The sequence below is a fragment of the Bubalus bubalis genome, chromosome 8, assembly GCF_019923935.1.
Source record: "Bubalus bubalis isolate 160015118507 breed Murrah chromosome 8, NDDB_SH_1, whole genome shotgun sequence".
Taxonomy (NCBI): Eukaryota; Metazoa; Chordata; class Mammalia; order Artiodactyla; family Bovidae; genus Bubalus; species Bubalus bubalis.
The window spans coordinates 60230064-60250260 of NC_059164.1; the positions used below are offsets into that span (position 1 = coordinate 60230064).

Genomic DNA, 20197 nt, shown 5'->3' on the forward strand with positions numbered 1-20197 from the left:
AAAGAAAAAAAAAAAACCTGCCTGTTACTATAATCATCCTCTTATATTGCTTTATAACTTTATCATCCAACTGGGTATCTCCAGACACCATTGTTTTGTTCAGTTTTTAAATGTTTGATGTGTCTTTTAAGTCTCATTTTAATCTACCAGTTTCTTTTCCATCCCTTCCTTTTCCTTGTAAGTGAGCTATGGAATCTGCCCTGTAGTTTCTGCATTTTGTTGGTGGCATCCCTGTGGTAGAATTGAATATGTTTCTCTGTGTCTGTATTTCCCGAAAATGGCAGCTAGATCTGAGGCTTGACCAGACTCCAGTTTGATTTCTTCGGCAAGGTTATAAATGGTGTTTTCTTTCATCAGGAGGCCATCCTAAGTGTTTTTCTCTTGTTTTATTTTTGTGATATTAGCACTGTTGATGCTCTATGACTAAGTCTGTTACTGCATTGGGATTACAAAATGGTGCTGTTCTAATATATCAATTATATTTCATTTAGTAGCTGAAATATATTAGAGTCAGTTTCCCTCATCATCATTATCGTTTAGATATATCTTTAGATAGTTGCTGCTGCTGCTGCTAAGTCACTTCAGTCATGTCTGACTCTTAGCGACCCCATGGACTGCAGCCCACCATGCTCCTCCGTCCATGGGATTTTCCAGGCAAGAGTACTGGAGTGGGGTGCCATTGCCTTCTCCATTAGATAGTTGAGTTACTGTCTAAAGTTCATTCCTTAGAAAGGACTCATGGGAACAATATTCCCTGAATTTTGCATGTATTTTTTCTCCATAGTTACTAATGGTACTATTTATTCTAAGAAAGGCAGGGTAAATGCTTGATTCTTTTTCTCTACTTGCCAGTTTTCAAATAATTCATTGCCCTTGTGGTATTATCCCAAACTAGTCATTTAGTCAGTTCAGTTCAGTCGCTCAGTCATGTCCAACTCTGCAACCCCGTGGACTGCAGCACGTCAGGCCTCCCTGTCCATCACCAACTCCCAGAGTTGACTCAAACTCGTGTCCATTGAGTCGCTGATGCCATCCATCTCATCCTTGGTCATCCCCTTCTCCTTCCACCTTCAATCTTTTCCAGCATCAGGGTCTTTCCAAATGAGTCAGTTCTTCACATCAGGTAGCCAAAGTATTGAAGTTTCAGTTTCAGCATCAGTCCTTCCAATGAATATTCAGGACTGATCTCTTTTAGAATGGACTAGTTTGATCTCCTTGAAGTCCAAGGGACTCTCAAGAGTCTTCTCCAACACCACAGTTCAAAAGCATCAATTCTTCAGCACTCAGCTTTCTTTAGAGTCCAACTCTCTCATCCATACATAACTACAGGAAAAACCATAGCCTTGACTAGACAGACCTTTGTTGGCAAAGTAATGTCCCTAGGTTTTCTTTACAGTATCATTATGAACTCATGAATTTATACACATTTGATGAGTTTTAGTCTACTTCAGTTATTATCCTTTTGAAGCTCAAATTTGTCTCGTCTTTAACCAGTGGGAACTTCTGTAAGCTGACTCCTATATCCTTTTGACATAAGTCTATATAATCATTGATAGCTTCCTCACTAACGGGTATGACAGTTGTACTAGCCTGTCTTGTACATTTCCAAGCTTGAAATCAGTTTCCAAGGCTTGAAATCAGTCATTGCTCTTAGATGCTCTGGTTTCTTTTAGTGGGAAATAGTATTAAGACCACAAGGTCTGAGTGCATAGGAATGGCATTGCTACTTAGTTGGTCATTCTTTCTAGACTTCTTCTGTTGACAGTGATAGAAAACATACATATATATATATATATATATATATTTATTTATATTATTTTAAGATAAAACATCGAATGAGTTCATCCTGTCACTTTAAATTCAAATTCAGGACTGCAGGATTTTTTCTTTGCATATCTGTCTCATATCTGTATCTTCTTTCCACAGTTGAAGTCCTAACTCTTATGGACAAGGGGATTGATTAAAATATCTCATGATTACTCATTTACCTATCCTCCTTTTCACATACAAGAGGCTCAGGATGCCAATCTTAATTCTACTATTATTAATATATTTTATAATCCTTGAGAGCAGTTAAATTGTTATTTGAATATGCTTTCCCCATATCTTACACTTTTTAATCATTGTACTGTATTATTTTAGCATACAGCCATTACATACAATATATACATTCCCTTTGCACCCTCATTTAGTTTTAGTTCCATCAGCAACTATAAGACTGATGTTCACCACCAGCCCTTATGCAGATGTCTCTCTAGTCGAGTTACTATCTAAAATTCATTACTCAGAAAGGACTCATGGGAACAATAGGCCCTGAATTCTTGCATGTTAATAACAAGTTGGCTTGTCCTTTATACATGAAAGTCAGTGTTTTTCCAGATATAAAACTCCTTGGCATGTAATTTCTTTCCCTAAGTATCATAAATCGGAGAAGGCAATGGCACCCCACTCCAGTACTCTTGCCTGGGAAATCCCATGGACAGAGGAGCCTGGTAGGCTGCAGTCCATGGGGTCGCCAAGAGTCGGATATGACTGAGTGACTTCACTTTCACTTTTCACTTTCATGCACTGGAGAAGGAAATGGCAATCCACTCCAGTGTTCTTGCCTGGAGAATCCCAGGGACGGGGGAGCCTGGTGGGCTGCCATCTATGGGGTCACACAGAGTCGGACACGACTGAAGCGACTTAGCAGCAGCAACAGCAAGTGTCATAAATATGCTGTTAAAAGTTTATTCATAATCTAATTTTCCTTTTCTTATAAGTCATTTACTGTTTTTGCCTAGTTCGAATGATTTTTTTTTTCATTTTTATAAAATTTAGTCATCTACCTAGACTATATCTTGGTGTCAGTTGTTGTATGTTGATGTTCTCAAGCAAACAGTATGCTCTCTCAATCTGTGGCTTCAAATACATTTTTTTTTAAATCTCACAAACTTTGTAGTATTTGCTCAGTTTTCTTGATTTGGTTTTCTTTTTCAGGGATTTACAGTATCCATATTTTAAATCTTCTTTGCCTGTATTAATGATTTTGCCTATCTCTTGAATGAATAATTTAACAATTTCTTTTCTTCAGCTAAGACAGCAAAAGAGATGATTTATTGTATACATGTTACATTCAGCCACAATTGAGAAGATAACTAGTCCAAAAATCACAGGCCCAGGGCAAAGGACCAAAAGGGACCCCTTTGATATAAGCAAGGTGGGTCTCTCAAAGGTGGTCAAGGTGATCAGAATAGCCATGGATGTTCCAGATCCACTGAGACAAGTTCTAGATAGTAAGCATGCCATCCAACAATTTGTACCAGCATCACTGGCCTCTACCTTCACTTATTTCTGCTTCTGTGCTTTCCATGGCTATACAGGTTTCCTTGGACCTCTGCCTCATCTTTCTTCTTTTGTGCTTCAGCTTGTGTGTTCACTTCTTCCTCCACTTCATTCTCATGGCATGGAGGTTTCTCAAAAGATGGCTTTAAGGCCGAGAAATTTATTTATTTTTAATTGGAGGATAATTGCTTTACAATATTGTGTTGGTTTCTGCCAAACATCAACATGAACCAGCCATGGGCATACATATGTCCTCTCCTTCTTGAACCTTCCACCCCATCTCACCCCTCTAGGTAATCAGAGCTCTGGGTTTGAGCTCCCTGTGTCATACAGCAGATTCCTACCAGCTACCTATTTTACACACAGTACTGTACGTGTTTCAATACTACTTTCTCTATTCATCCCACCCTCTCCTTTTCCACATGTCCACAAGTCTTTCTCTATGTCTGCGTCTCCACTGCTGCTCTGCAAATAGGTTCATCAGTACCATCTTCCTAGACTCCATATATATACATTAATATATGATGAATATGTCTTAATCACTTCATTTATTTTTTTATCTTGAAAGTTTTCCTCTTTTTCATCTTCTATTTCTTTTACACTGTGAGCTATTGTATGCCTTTCTTCTCACATTCATTCTAATATGGATGTCGTTTCTTTTATAATTTTGTGTTCTTTCCTGAATTCTTTTATTCCATTTCTGAGTTTTTTCAGTTCTGATTTCTGTTGTTCTTTCATGTCTTGTATCATTTTATTAATACTTCTCACTCATTTTAAAATACTGTTATGTTTTAATCCTTTTTTTTTGGCACGATTTTCTGGCATGCTTTTGCTATCTGCAAGGATGTGATTCTGTTCCTTATTCTTTTTTTTCTTCTTATAATAACTTTGTATGGGAGTTGACCTAGATACATTTCTGTTGCTTATTTTTATGTGAAATTATTTTTCCAAAACTCTTAGAAAGAGAAGTGGCTCAGGGCAGCCTCTCCAAATGCACAGAATTCCTTCCTCTGTTGTTTTTGTTGGTGTTAAAAAATAAACACATGGCTGCTTGCATTTTGAGATTTTCTGATTCTATCTTCCTGCCCACTTTTATCTGGATTTTCTCTTTGTTTTGCTTCTATCCAGCTAATTTCTCCTCAGTGTGAGCCTTATCCTGGAAGGGAGCTCTGGTAGACGAGTTTCTAGATTTCGGGGATGCCTCACCACTCAAATGCCTTTGTCCTTCTAACCCTGAGTCTTTTGTACTCATCTGCTACAGAAGTGGGCTAAACCTCATCCCTGCCTATCCCACTTTCAGCTGATATTCTTACTGGCCCACCATACTTTGTCATCAATACCCAGGCTGTTTTGGCAATTCATCTATTTACCCCTTGCATCCCTTTACCTTCTCCCACACTTGATAACCCCCAAGTCTCACAGTCGTGAGTGATTTCTTGTTGCCTTAATTGTATTTGGGGGCTCATGGAGATATCTAGTTTTGCTGTAACTAATGTTCATAGTGTTTTGGTTTTCCTATTCCGAAGCTTTATTATTATTATTTTTTTTTTAATCGAGATTCAGTGAAATATGAAAACTCTGCTGCCTCAGAATCCTCCCTTGTGGGGATCTCATTTTTACATAAATAGTTACTGTATATACCACTCTGCAACTTCTGGTTTTCACTCAACAGTATGTTTTTGGATCTATACATGTCAAGATATACATAGACTTAGGTCGAGCCTCTGTTATTCTACAGTCCTTCACCATATAAATGTCCCTTATTTTATTTATCCATCCCTTTATTATTGGACATTCAGCATATATTATAAACCTTACTTTTTATTCTCACATCTCTGAATTAGAGGAAGAAGAAGAAAATGTTATTATCATTTTACAAGGAAAAAAAATAAATAGTCATAATTATCATTAAGACTTGTTTTGACTAGTTTTCATTTCTGTGTAGCAGACCACACTGATAGATATCACCATTTGTGCCTTGAGTTTGATTTTCTCTTTTTAGGCAAAGTGTTGTTGTTCAAAGGTGAAAACGTGAGTAAAAATCCTGTTTCTCAGATGATCCTGTTCTAATGTACCAGCAAAACATAAAAATGCGTTAACCAAGATTGCTGGTATTCAAGGTTCCTTCTTGGCTCCTTCTGACTCTTAACAAAAAATTTTTGTTCAGGTAAAATGAGAGGCTGAAAGTCAGATTCCAGTAAAATAGTAGCTGGCACATCACCAAAGGGAAGCAAAGGAGGTATTTCTGTTTTCAGTAGTGGGCTACCTTTCAATTAGAGGAGATTTTCAAAGAATTCATAAGCCTACTTGGGGGTATTTTCATTTTATTAGTTAACATTTATGTCTGGATGGAAATAAAGCACTCAGTTCAGATTAAAGGCTCTTTCAGCTGACAGACACGAAGGCAGAGTGGACGTTACTGTTTCCATTTTGTGGAGGCGGAAGAACATATAGAACAGTCTCGCGAATTGCGTAGGGTGACAGTGACAGTCTGGTCGTTGGCTGAAGGTTTCTCCTTCTAGAAGGCAGCATAGGACTGCTTTGTTTATGAAATATGAAAACATCCACACTGCCTAAGTACACCCAGTGTTGCCTTCTATCTGGAGAGCCAGGAGTATGGGAGAGAGGGGAAGTCAAATTATGCACAGCAACAGTTATGATTTTTAAAATTACTTTTAAGTAATACTGCTTTTACCTCCAAAGCTAAATAAGTTTATAAAACATAACCTTAGCAGAAAAAAGCATGCAGCAACATTCTTGAGAATAATCACTCAGTAAATCATGTTGGCCTTTCCTGTGCCTGGGAAGACAGTTTTTTCGAATTGTGCAAAATATTTCTGACCTTCAGTTTCACCCACTGCTTTTGCCTCTGGCTCTCATTAGTAAACACCTTGGAAGAATCTCAGAATTGTTAATGGAAAAATGATTAATAGAATCATTCTCAGCAGGGGTCAGCAGACTCCTATGCCCTCAGTGTCTTGCTAGAACTTCACTTTCTTGGGTCACCTGTGCAGAAATCTTATCTCCGTGGAGTATGATAGTTAAAAACTGATGTCAACTTAAAATGAGAAAGGCAACTCTCTTCGCATTCTGTAGGCTCTGAAATCTACATGCACCCTTAGAACACACAGCCACAGAACTATCTTGGTGGTCAACTCATTGTGTTTTAAATTTCTAATTAGTAAGTTGGTATACACCTGCCATACCTGAGGTAGATGAGGCATCAAAAAATGCCCTAAGTACATTGAAATGCATACTACATATAACTTGGGCTTTTGGAATAAAAGATTTTAATCTCTTACTGAACCACTCTACCCTTGAGGAAGCCTTCAATTCTCAAAGTTTCTTCTCATAGAATGAGGGTGAAAAAACCACTCCCTCAAAAGTCTCTTATGAGAAAAGAAATGATGGTAAACCTAAAGGTGACTTACTACCTGAAATGTTCTAGGTTTTATTTACACCCATATATATGGATACACTTAACATGTGATGACTGTACAATTGTTTCTTTTTTAACCTTCCTTTGCCTTTGGAATTGGCCATATCTTTTTATCCCTATGCTGTTTCAAGTCCTTTTCATCCTGTAGAAATTAAATGCTCTTGTACCTTCCTGGTCGCAAGCACAATTTAACTGTAGACTTTTTACATCAGATAGGTTACTAGCACTATGTTGGTGTCAATCTTTTGTTCAGTTGTAGCAATAACAGGTTATCGCCTAATTATGGCTGACTGGGCCCGATCAGGCTTTTTCTAGAGACTTTGCCTATCTCTGCTCTGTAGTCTTCTAGGTCTATCTAGAGTTTAGCTCTCAGAAACCCAGCTCGTGTCCCACATTAGCCATTTCTGCAGTAGCCTCTCATTCTTAACCATCACGAAATTTGTGGAAACTGATTGTTGGCCCTGCACAGAGGATTAGGAAATGTTGCCACTTACTTCAACTTGAGCAAAACAAGATTCTAGAAAAAATACACATATACACACACACATGCACACGGAAGCATCTCTTATTTTACCAGAAAGAAAAAAATTGTTCCCTGCCTTTCAGGCAACACTGCAAGTGTATCAGAGAACACCTGGTGTCAATTTTTAAATTGCTCTGCTCTTGGCTAAACTAGTTCTCACGAACAACACTGGAAACTCATTCCAAAGTGCTTTACAAGTCCGTGTAAGTTTGAATGTCAGTTATATAATCCTCCAACTTCCAAGACAACATAGTGAAGAGGACTGAATCCTACTCCTACATTTTTCAGATGAGGAAACTGAAACCCAGAAGGGAAATCAACCTGACCAAGGTCAAAGCCAGTTACCCAGTGCTGAAACCCGAGTCTCTGAGTTCTGGAGCATCAAAGTTCCTTGCTGCTGCTGCTGCTAAGTCACTTCAGTTGTGTCCGACTCTGTGCGACCCCAGAGATGGCAGCCCAGCAGGCTCCCCCATCCCTGGGATTCTCCAGGCAAGAACATTGGAGTGGGTTGCCATTTCCTTCTCCAATGCATGAAAGTGACAAGTGAAAGTGAAGTCGCTCAGTCGTGTCCGACTCCAGCAACCCCATGGACTGCAGCCCACCAGACTCCTCCGTCCATGGGATTTTCCAGGCAAGAGTACTGGAGTGGGGTGCCATAGGACCCCTAAAAAGGAACACCCAAGGGGGTGCTGTTTTTATTTTATAGCAGTAGTATTGAGATTTAGTTCAATTATACATGCATTTAAAGTGTATACTTCAATTAATAATTAAGTCACTCAGTTGTGTCTGACTCTTTGCAACCCCATGAACTGTAGCCCACCAGGCTCCTCTGTCCATGGAATTTTCCAGGCAAGAATACTGGAGTGGATAGCCATTGTCTTCTCCAGGGGATCTTCCCAAGGATTGAACACATGTCTCCTGCACCACGGTGCATTCTTTACCATCTGAGCCCCCAGGAAAGCCCAGGAATACTGGAGTGGGTAGCCTATCCCTTCTCCAGGGGATCTTTCTGACCCAGGAATTGAAACAGGGCCTCATGCATTGCAGGCAGATTCTTTACCAGCTGAACGGAGTTGTACGTCCATCACCACCATATATTTAAGAATATTTTCATTATATCAATAAGGACCTCCACCCACCTCAGTTGCCCACTCCTAACCATCCATTCCTTCCAGCCCTAAGCAACCACAAGTTGACTTTCTGTCTCTATGAATTTGCCTATTGTGGTCATCTCATATAAATGCAATCACAGAAGCATGTTTCTTTCATTTAGCATAATTAATGTTCATCCATGTTGTACCATGTATCAGAAAGTCATTACTCTTTATAGCTGAATACTATTTTGTTATGCGTAGATAATTTTTTTCATCCATTCAGTCATTAATGGACATTTGGATTGAATTGTTTCCACTTATTTGATTTAGTGTAAAGATAATTCCACTATGAACATTCATGTGTAAGTTTTTGTGTGGAAATGTTTGTATTCTTTTGGGTATATGCCAGCAGTGGGCTTGTTGGCACACATAGTAACCCTATACTTAACCTTTTGAGGACCTGTCAGACTGTTTACCAAAGTGGCTGTACCATTTTATATTCCTGCCAGCAGAATATGAAGATTCTAATTTCTTCACGGCCTCATCATTTCTTGTGCTTATCTTTATTTTTATTCTAGCATATCATAGTGGGTGTGAAGTGGCATCTCATTGTGGTTTTTAACATTTTCCTCTAATAGCTAATGATGTTGACCATCTTTTCATGTGCTTATTAGCTATTTGTGTAACTTCTTTGGAGAATATCTAGTCAGACGCGTTTTGAAAATGTTTGGTACAATTCACCAGTGAAGCTACCTGGCCCTGGGCTTTCCTTTATGGGACATTTTTGATTACTAGTTAAATCTCTTGTTATATCTCTATTAAGATTGTCTATTTATTCTTAAGTCAGTTTCAGCAGTCTGTCTTTCTAGGAATTTGTCCATTTCTTCTAAATTATCTAATTTGCTGCCATGCAGATGTCATAGTATTTCCTTATCATTCTCTTTATTTCTGTAAGGTCCACAGTAATGTGCGATTGGTTTTAAGTTCCTATTTAAAAAGCATAATGAATTTGAAATCTTGTGCTTTATCACGAAAAAAGAAAGTCCCATGAAACTATTTTAATATGAAAGTAGTATTTACATTGGGCTTCCCTTATGGTTATTTACCATTAAGAATCTTCCTGCAATGCAGGAGACTCCGGTTCAATTCCTGGGTTGGGAAGATGCCCTGGAGAAGGGATAGGCTACCCACTCCAGTATTCTTGCCTGGAAAATTCCATGGACAGAGGAGCCTGGCAGGCTACAGTAAATGGGGTCGTAAGGAGTCAGACACAATTGAGTGACTTTCACTTTTCAAGAGTATTGGCACTCATACTAGTACTCCCACTCCAGTATTCTTGCTTGGAGAATTCCATAAGACAGAGGAGCCTGGTGGGCTATAGTCCATGCTGTCACAAAGAGTGGAACATGAATAAGCAATGAATACTTTCACTTTCAAGAGTACTAGAGAGAGTTCCCATATTTATCTTGTTGTTCCGCTACCCTACTCCCCAAATAACTGGCAGCCCAGTTTGAGGTAAACATGACAAGAAAAATTCCCAGGGAGAGTTTCCCATCTGTACCTGGACAGTCCATCTATCCTAACCTTGTTAAAGTCCTCCTTGGAATTACCAGGGTTCCACAGAGGCTGACAAAGCAGAGAAACAGGGCCAGAGAGTTAACAGGTTTCATTGTGCAAACAGATTGATGCACAAAGCCTTCCTGTACTGTCATAACACGGGAGGCAGGAGGAAGGGGATTGTTTAGGTAGTGGGTTTGTGTGTGTCTATGTGTGTGTTCTCTCTAGTGTAGATGGCTGTTAGTATCTTTTTATCTCTGGGATACCAACAGCAAAAGCTAAATAGTCAAAGTCAAGTCTTTTTTCCCCCCAAATGAATACCAGAGAAGAATATTTTCAACAAAGCAGTACTTCAGATTATTTACTCTCCAGCAAATCCTGTTTCTATCATTAACAGATGAGATCCTCACCACCATTCAGACGTTCCCTGCTACACAAAAGAAAATGAGACTCCAGAATTTAACTGTATTTTTATCAAAAATTAGCCTTCTTTAGCATGTACAGTAAGCAAAGTAACATTTACATAAACCAGAGCTGGAAATGATATTTTCATGGATACAATAACTGTAACATTTCTCCCAAATCCTTGTAATTAATCACTCGAATTAATGATAAATTAAGCACTCAGCTTCAGTTCCTAGTAAAGATCATTATTGACTCGTGTTAAATTCATCATAATAATCTATTTCCCCTGCTTTATCTTTCTTAGAAAAACTGTTCTTGAAGACCACTTGCTATTTAGTGGTACATATATTTGGACCAGACATCACAAAACTGTGAGTATGCTAATACATTCATCTGATTCAGTTGCTGGGACATGGTGGGAGGTGGGGAGAAAACTGGGAGATGGCTGGCTCCATTTCCAGCCGGATGTACTTACTGTACATGGGCATAAGTCCTATCTGGTTCTTGTTAATAGTGGAAAATTCAAACCTGACTCAGATCGTCATCCTAGGCAAAGGCTCTCTTCAAATTACTGTGTGGCAACTTGGCTCAGTTTCTCTCCAAGGGCCATTTGGAAGAATTTTGACTAATAATGCCAATAAATGGGGAGATCCTAGTGGCTGGGACTGGATGTCTGCCCCCTTCTCTTGAGCTTTCCCTCCACTCCCTCCTGGATTCTCAGGCCGTATGCTTCTCAGGTTCTTCTCTTCTTGCCTCCCACTTGCTGGCTGCCTGGCCGTCTCCTCTTCTCCAACTCCTGCCCCTTAGGATCCTGTATGCATGCCATTGTCATTTTCTGTCTGCTTCCTTTCTTCTACCTTTTTTTCTTTTTTGAGCTCAGGACACTGAATCAGACACATCATATTCCTGTCCATGGCACTTTCTCATCAAGAATCCAAACTTGGCTTTCTTGCATTTCTTATCTAGTTATTTACCTAGTTATTCTGAATAATGTCATTAGCCCCCAAACCTACCACCCAAAGCAAAGTCTGGACCTTGACAATAACTTACCCTAACCACAGGGTCTCTGTCTTTATTCTCATGATTTTCTCCACGCAAGTAATAAAGTCCATGCTCATCATTCTCGTGTTTTCCTTTTTGTATAGTTTTATATATATATGTATCTTTTTATTAATATAATACATTATAATCATAAAATAATATATAAGTAATTATTAAAATCTATTATGATTATTTTCTATATTCCTTTAAAGCATATTTTAAATTTTTAGTTATTTCTTTATGAAGAGAGTATCACATCACTCATAATCTTTGGGGACCTACCACTTAAAATTGTATGTCTAAGATTCATTCATAGATTCGTGGCATTGCTGTAGTTCATGCACTCTGAGTACATAGAATATCCCACTGTGTCTCTACAAGAGTCTATTCCCTCACTCTCCCATTAATGGGTGTTTGGCTTGTTTTCTGGTTTTCTCTCTTGTGAAGAAAGTGCTGCTGTGAACATTCTTACATGGTTCCTCTTTTATATGCCATTAGCCTCAGAGCAGAGTGGCTCAGAGAAACTCCCCCCACAGCAGGGTAGCCTGCAGCTAAAGATTTCTAAAGACATAAGAAACTTAAAACAATACAGACCAGAGGGACAATCAGTGCTCCATCGTGCTGTGCCCCTGCCTCTGTTTATGTTAATCTCACTCTACTGTGGTCAGTGATTTTTCATGGACCCTGGACTGGGAGTGTTTAGAAGGCAGGGATTCCCATCTTGTTAGCTCATCTCTCTATTACTGCCACTGCCTCCTAACAGGACCACAGGCCTGCTGGATCCCCCATTGCCCTGCAAGTCTATAATCCACATTCTAGCTGGTCAAATAGCTTCTTAATGCAAAACTAACTATGGCAATCTCCAACATAAAGTTTTTTACACACTTTACAGGATTCCTTAGCCCCCTGCACAAAGCTGTTTATGACCTGATCTCTGAGAACATGTTCAGACTCATCCCTGGCTCTTCTATAGTATACCACGCTCCAAAACAGTTGTAATTTTCCACACATACCAGAAGGTTTTTGCTTCGGGACTTTTGCATGAAATGTTCCCTCATCTCCTACTTCTTTGGGTCTTAGCTCCAGGGTCACTTCCTCTGGAAGTTTCCCTGACTCTCCCCAGGCTAAGATAGACACCTCCAACACACACACACACACACACACACACACACACTCACTTACTCACTCACACAAATTCTTCCTTTCCTGTGCAAACTCCTGTGTGCTTTTCACATCTGTTTGTAATGTAATTCTCCATTTACTTTTCTGAGTTGCTAACGAGATTGAAAGACTTCTGAGAACTAAGACTACATTTTTTCATCTTAAGCAAAATATTAATACTTAAGCAAAATACTGACTATCCAGAAGGAAGGGAAAAGGGAGGAAGGAGGGATCTTTGTATCTCCAGAAAGAGAAGTCGCTCAGTCGTGTCTGATTCTTTGCAACCCCATGGACTGTAGCCTACCAGGCTTCTACGTCCATGGGATTTTCCAGGCAAGAGTACTGGAGTGGGTTGCCATTTCCTTCTCCAGGGGATCTTCCTGACCCAGGGATCAAACCCAGGTCTCCTACATTGCAGACAGATGCTTTACCATCTGAGCCACCAGGGAAGCCTATAACTCCAGGGCTTGGGGCAATACTTTAAGCATAAAAAGTCTTCGATAAACATGTTAAATTGATTAATTCTTTTTAAAAACAAAATTATCACCACAGATGAACTCTGACTAGACTGCTCCAAAGAAAATTACTTGAACATATAAAAAAAGAAAAAAAAATTAGCCTTTAGTGAATCTGTTTACACACATAGTCTGAGGCAGGTACGCTGGGGAAAAATCAGCTTGGCCAGAGGGGTTTTATTGGATGTGGATTAGGGAACTGAAGAGTCAAAGATGCCGAAAAGGGCAGTACACACAGATATCTAAAAGGGATATCAGAGATTAGCTACCAACTGTGCTGGGAGTAATAGGGAAGTGGCCTGGCTTCACTGGGACATCCATTGTTATTCTATAGCTGGCTGGAGGGTGCTGAGTGCAAGAGCCAGGTAAGCATGGAATCAAAGGGAGGACAGACTTTGCACTAGTACTATAGGTGTGGACCGTACAAGAGACAGTCCCCCCCTCTAATAATTACAAATGGACACAGAGGGTTGAGAAAGAATGGGCCCAGCAAGCCATTGAAAGAGTAGGTGATAGGGAAAGGAGGAAAGTTTTTTCTTTGAGATGACTCAAAGTTATAAGATGGCTAATTCTCACTAGCATGGGATAAGCCACTATGAAGAAAGATAGATGTAATAAACAATCCCTCTTTGTGGTTCCATCCACTGTTAGTTTTGTTTGTGAGTAATTTTTCAGGACCCATATTAGTTGTTTGCTGATAGAAATTTCTCTTCCTATGGTGGCCTCTTCTTACAGCTTGTTTTAATCAATCACATGAAGGTCTGGGTTGATGTAGATGCTGAACATGACAATCTTATAATTTAGTTTTACCTAAATTTCAGGCTTCCAATATTAAATGTGTTTCCTAACCCAGAGGGCATCTCTCCTCATTATTTCACACCAGTCAATTCTCAGTGATTCATGGGCTAATTATTCAGCAATTACATTTTCTACCCACTGGCAAACCACAAGATATTGTTAGGAAGTGGGGCACCTTAGCACTCAGGCATTCATTCCCCCAAGAACCCAGGTCAGACAGGGTGGGGCTACTTCCAGGAGCAACCTGGCCCAGCCAGCAACCATGTGCCCAGTCCTCCTTGTTTTGACCTCCATTGTGCCAAATATTGCCAATCAAACCTGATGCTGGTCTTCTGCTCATCTCCCTTGCTTCATAGTATCTATGCTCTCAATCATAAATTCCTATATTCCAACTTAAGAGCTCTCAGAGATCAGGAGAGGCCTAAACTACTAACATATTTAGAAGAAAAATGCAAAATGCAAAACAGAGTTTATAACAATTTTGATACACCTTAAGTGTAATTAATGTATTTTTAAAGGACAAAAATATAAAGTATTACAACTGAGCCATTCACAGGACAATGGCAAAGGGGTGGGAGGGAAGCTCAAGAGGGAGGTGATATATGTATACTTAACAGCTGATTCACATTGTTGTACAGCAGAAACTAACATACCATTATAAAGCAATTATCCTCCAATTAAAAAAAATCCTAGGATAAACCATAATGGAAAAGAATAATAAAAAAATAAAAAAAAACCAGCGTATCTATCTCTCTCTCTATATATATATATATAGCTGATTTACAATGTTAATTCCTGTTATATAGCAAAGTGATTATATATATATATATTTGCTATATAACAGGAATTAACATTGTAAATCAGCTATAATTCAATAAGAGTAAATAAGAAAAAAGATAACTACAAGATTTCTATAAATGATTAAATTCATAGTACACTCTTAGTCCAGAAATGGGATAAAAGTGTTAAGTCATATGAGGAAGATCTTTTTCAATGCTATGAGTGTGTCTCTGCGACTATATATTAATGCATAAATCCTCCTTTGGAAGTGATGTCAAAGGTTTAAATTTGAGTGCTTTCATGTGTGAAAGGCCCTGTCCTTGCTCTCTGCCATAGGCTATCACTCTACCTGTCTGTCCAAACTTAACCCTGACCTTGCTCCCTTCTTCTGAGTTATGATGATGATGAACGGTCATCAGCATTGACTTCATTCTACCATGATCCTAATTAAATTTGTTAATTAGCTCTGCCAAATGTGTTGAAGTTTCCTGCCCACAAGACTCACTCCTATAAAGGTCATAAAAGGATATAAATTGAAATGTGACCATTTTGGTCTTATTTGCTGCTCTGGAAAAGAGAAAGCAATGTTGAGTGGGAATAGTTATTACAGGTTTGGAGATTTCCTAAGTGAAAGTGAAAGTTGTTCAGTCATGTCCAACTCTTTGCAACCCCATGGAATTCTCCAGGCCAGAATACTGGAGCCAGTAGCCTTTCCCTTTTCCAGGGGATCTTCCCAACCCAGGGATTGAACCCAGGTCTCCCATATAGCAGGCAGATGCTTTACCACCTGAGCCACCAGGGAAGCCCAAGAATACTGGAGTGGGTAGCCTGTCCCTTCTCCAGTGGATCTGCCCGACCCAGGAATCAAACCAGGGCCTCCTGCATTGCAGGTGGATTCTTCACCGGCTGAGCTACCAGGGAAGCCCCTGGTAGGAAATTTGGAGATCTCCTAAGGATTTCACAAAGTATGTGTAGCCTAGGCCTTTTGTCCTGAGGTTGGTCAAGAGCAAACATGCTACTTAGCCACTTCTTTGCAGCTTGCACATCCTTGTCGTGTTACACTTGTCTGGACATATGAGGCTCAGCATTTTCTATTCTTGTCCAAAGGAGTGCTTCTCACTTTCAATCTTTCTGATGATAAAACTCTGGTCTTAGAGGATTTGGGAGGGATACCACATGCCCAGCCTCCCTCTCCTATTTTTCAGTTCAGAGAACCCTAGTCTGAATGAGGGGCCTCCTTCTTCACTCTCATATTCAAGTTCACTTACTTGAAATTGTGCTCTATTTGCAGGGGAAACAGAATAGGTGGACACCATATGATGAGTTGGCTCTTGTGGTTCTGAATTGCCACAGATGGGATATTGGCCTTAGGTTAAAAAAAAAAAAAAATTAAGCAGAGCCCTATTTATCACCCTTCTGAGTCCACTAAATACCAGATTCCCACAAAGACAGCAGTCATCAGTTAAATAAATGAACCATTAAATCGAGAACAGATGTGTGAAAACAGTCACCCTCTCCTGATTTACTGACCCTGGGTAGATATTACTTTGGTAATGGACCTTGTGTGTCACAAATAGCTTGTCCCACTGCTTAGCCACCTTTAAGTTGGTTACCTTCCCCTCCACCTCCCATGCGGAAACCCTGGGGCCAAGTGGATGATTCATGATGATCTCGCTTTGCCCTCTTAACTCAGGTGCTCACAAAAGGCTGAAAAGCCATCTTGCCAGTCACATTGTTAGTCTCCTTCAGCTGGAATGAAATTTGGAAGCCATGATCTTTGCCTATGTTTTCACATACTGCTACTGCTAAGCTGCTAAGTCGCTTCAGTCCTGTCCGACTCTGTGCTACCCCATAAACGGCAGCCCACCAGGCTCCCCCATCCCTGGGATTCTCCAGGCAAGAACATTGGAGTGGGTAGCCATTTCCTTCTCCAGTATGTTTTCACATACTGCTGTTGCTAAGTCGCATCAGTCGTGTCCGACTCTGTGCGACCCCATAGACGGCAGCCCACCAGGCTCCCCCATCCCTGAGATTCTCCAGGCAAGAACACTGGAGTGGGTTGCCATTTCCTTCTCCAATGCATGAAAGTGAAAAGTGAAAGGGAAGTCGTTCAGTAGTGTCTGACTCTTAGCGACCCCATGGACTGCAGCCCACCAGGCTCCTCTGTCCATGGGATTTTCCAGGCAAGAGTAGTGACCTTCGATTTTTTTTTCTTTTTTATTGAAGTATAGTTGATTTATAATATTGTCTAAGTTTCAAGGGTATAACAAAGTGATTTGATTATACATATATTTCTTTATTTTCCATTATAGTTTATTGCAAGATATTAAATATAGTTCCCTGTGCTACACAGTAAAACCTTGTTGTTTATCTATTTCGTATGTTAGTCTGCATCTGTTAATCCCATATTCCTAATTTATCCCTCCCATCTTCCCCTTTGGTAACCTTAAGTCTGTTTTCTATATCTATGAGTCTATTTCTATTTTGTATATAAGTTCATTTGAACTATTTTTTATATTCTACATATAAGTAATATCATATAATATTTGTCTTTGACTTACTTCACTTATGATAATCTTTAGGTCCATCCATGTTGCAGCAAATGGCATTATTTCATTCTTTTTTATGGTATCATTTAACTCTTTTTTATTCACTTTCTTGGTTTAAGAAGCGTGTTGGGAGTGGCAGGTAGAAACTGAATATGGAAGCTTTGTTTTAGCCCCTTCAAATCTAAACATAAACCCAAATGCTTGAAGAACACTATCCTTACACCATCCCCAGGGGAAAAAGTCAAAGGTAAAAAAATAAATTTACTTTAAAAGGAAAAGAAATGCTTTGATTACACCTAAGAAAATGATTTCAGGTGTTTAAGGTCATATCATAAAGATATTTTTTGCTATAAGGCTCAGCAAACTTTAAAATATTGTTCCCATCAAATTACACTCCTGTCCATTTCTCCTATCTCAATTTTATTTATGGCTGTTCCAGAAAAGCATCCCAGTGCCCATGCAAGAGGCTGGCTTACAGCTCAGTGCTGTTAGCCCCTCTCTCCCCGCCCCCAGGACCTTAATGTGAAAGTAGAATGCAAGTGGCAGGAAATTGTTATGATCTAGCAGCTACACTGGACTGGACTCAAAGGCCATGCCAGAATCCATTCCGGGGATTTACCTTCTTTTGAAATTACTTCTGTTTTCTAATGCCTGAGAGCTTTTAAATAGCCTTTGTTTTACCCTATTTCCCTCCAGATTCAGAGCAGATATGAATGCTGATGTGGTGTGTCACACCCTGGAGTTTTGTAAACAGGATCCTGGCCAACCCTTGTGTCACCTCTATCCCCTTCCCAAGGTGAGTGGTTTGTCATTCCGAACTTCAGATCACAATGACATGCAAGCCCTTTGGACATGTTGTAAAGGGAGGTTCAGCTTCACTGGCTCCGTGGTTTGGGACAGGGACCTGCAAAATGACATTTTCCATTATATCACCCAGAATAATATTCCCAAAGTTCAACTTAGATGCCTCCCCCATGCTGCCAAAGAATGTCTTTGCTGTTTATTTTGGACTGTAATCTAGACTTGGGCGGGCAGTACATAGGAAATCTGGCCAGCCAAGGTGAGGAGAGGTTAAATCCCTCTCTACCCCTTAAAATTCAAGCAAGTTACTTTTATAGAGTGACCAACTCATGTATTCTGCATCCGACTTTTCTGGTATCAGCAATGGAAATCCTACATCCTGGGAAAACTCAGGCATTTGGTTCCCCTAATCTAAGCTTTATTGTTCTCACTAATGTGGGCCTAATCAAATACCTGAAATACCTCCCTACTACATTTGTTGGGGAAAGTAGGTAAGTTAATACATATAAAATGCTTAGTGCAATACCAGCTGTGTAAATAAGTATTAATAAAATAGTAGCTAATATAATTATTACCAATATTATTATTATTCAGAGATAGCTGTTCAGAATACCCTGTGTGCATTATATCATGTTGGACAATTTTTTTTTGGAATGCAGACAGAGAAAGGCAAGTGTTGACACAATTTCCTGCTAATGCTGTGTGCTTAGTCATATCTGACTCTTTGCAATTCCATGAACTGTAGCCCATGAGGCTCCACTGTCCATGGAATTTTCCAGGCAAAATTACTAGAGTGGGTTGCCATTTCCTACTCCAGTGGATCTTCTTGACCCAGAGATCATACCTGCGTCTCCTGCATCTCTTGTCCTGGCAGGTAGACTCTTTACCACTAGGGCTACCTGGGAAGCCTTACCCATTAGTTGGGTATCAAAATAATGATTTTCAGAAACTTGCTATGAAAATAAAATAAAACAAAATTTTATGCCCCTTTTCCCATAATTGTAGTCTTTCTGTGTATAACATAACAGGCTTCTGATTACTTGTCATTTCCTTTTTATTCTTATTGAAAAGAGGCCAGTTTAACACACTTTTGGTCTTGGCATGGTTTTGCTGACTGGAAATATTAAATATCATGATCCTAAAAGATAATGCTGTTATTAAAGTGCTGCACTCAATATCTCAGCAAATTTGGAAAACTCAGCAGTGGCCACAGGACTGGAAAAGGTCAGTTTTCATTCCAATCTGAAAGAAGGGCAATGCCAAAGAATGTTCAAACTACTGCACAATTGCACTCGTTTCACAAGCTAGCAAGGTAATGCTCAATATCCTTAAGCTAGGCTTCAACAATACGTGAATTGAGAACTTCCAGATGCACAAGTTGGATTTAGAAAAGGCAGAGGAACCAAAGATCAAATTGCCAACATCCCTTGGATCATAGAAAAAGCAAGAGAATTCCAGTAAACATCTACTTCTGCTTCATTGACTACGCTAAAGTTTTTGACTGTGTGGATCACCACAAACTGTGGAAAATTCTTGAGGAGATGGGAATACCAGATCACCTTACCACCCTCCTGAGAAACCTGTATATAGGTCAAGAATAAACAGAACCAGACATGGAACAATGGACTGGTTCAAAATTGGGAAGTAGGTCAAGTACATCAAGAATACGTCAAGGCTGTATGTTGTCACCCTCTTATTTAACTCATATGCAGAGCACATCATGAGAAATGCTGGGCTGGATGAAGCACACGCTGGTATCAAGATTGACGGGAGAAATATCAATAACCTCAGATATGCAGATGAAACCACCTTTATGGCAGAAAGTGAAGAGGAACTAAAGAGCCTCTTGATGAAGGTGAAAGAGGAGAGTGAAAAAGTTGGCTTAAAATTCAACATTCAAAAAATGAAGATCATGGCATCCAGTCCCATCACTTCATAGCATATAGACGGGGAAAAAATGGAAACAGTGACAAGACTTTATTTTCCTGGGTTCCAAAATTACTGTGGACAGTGACTAGAGCCATGAAATTAAAAGATGTTTGCTCCTTGGAAGAAAAACTATGATTAACCTAGACAGCATATTAAAAAGCAGAGACATTACTTTGCCAACAAAGGTCTGTCTAGTCAAAGCTATAGTTTTTCCAGTAGTCATGTACAGATGTGAGAGTTGGACCATAAAGAAAGCTGAGCACCAAAGAATTGATGCTTTT

General features: G+C 39.6%; 1 protein-coding gene across 2 annotated transcripts in view; it reads left to right on the top strand.

Moving 5' to 3' along the window:
- Positions 1–20197, top strand: part of AOAH (acyloxyacyl hydrolase) — a 190345-nt gene that overhangs the window by 27009 nt on the left and 143139 nt on the right. For both annotated transcript variants that reach the window (XM_006053721.4, XR_006552793.2), the window contains exons 4-5: positions 10647–10713; positions 17883–17982. In XM_006053721.4, the coding sequence (XP_006053783.2) occupies positions 10647–10713; positions 17883–17982 (167 nt within the window). The remainder of the gene's footprint in view (positions 1–10646; positions 10714–17882; positions 17983–20197) is intronic.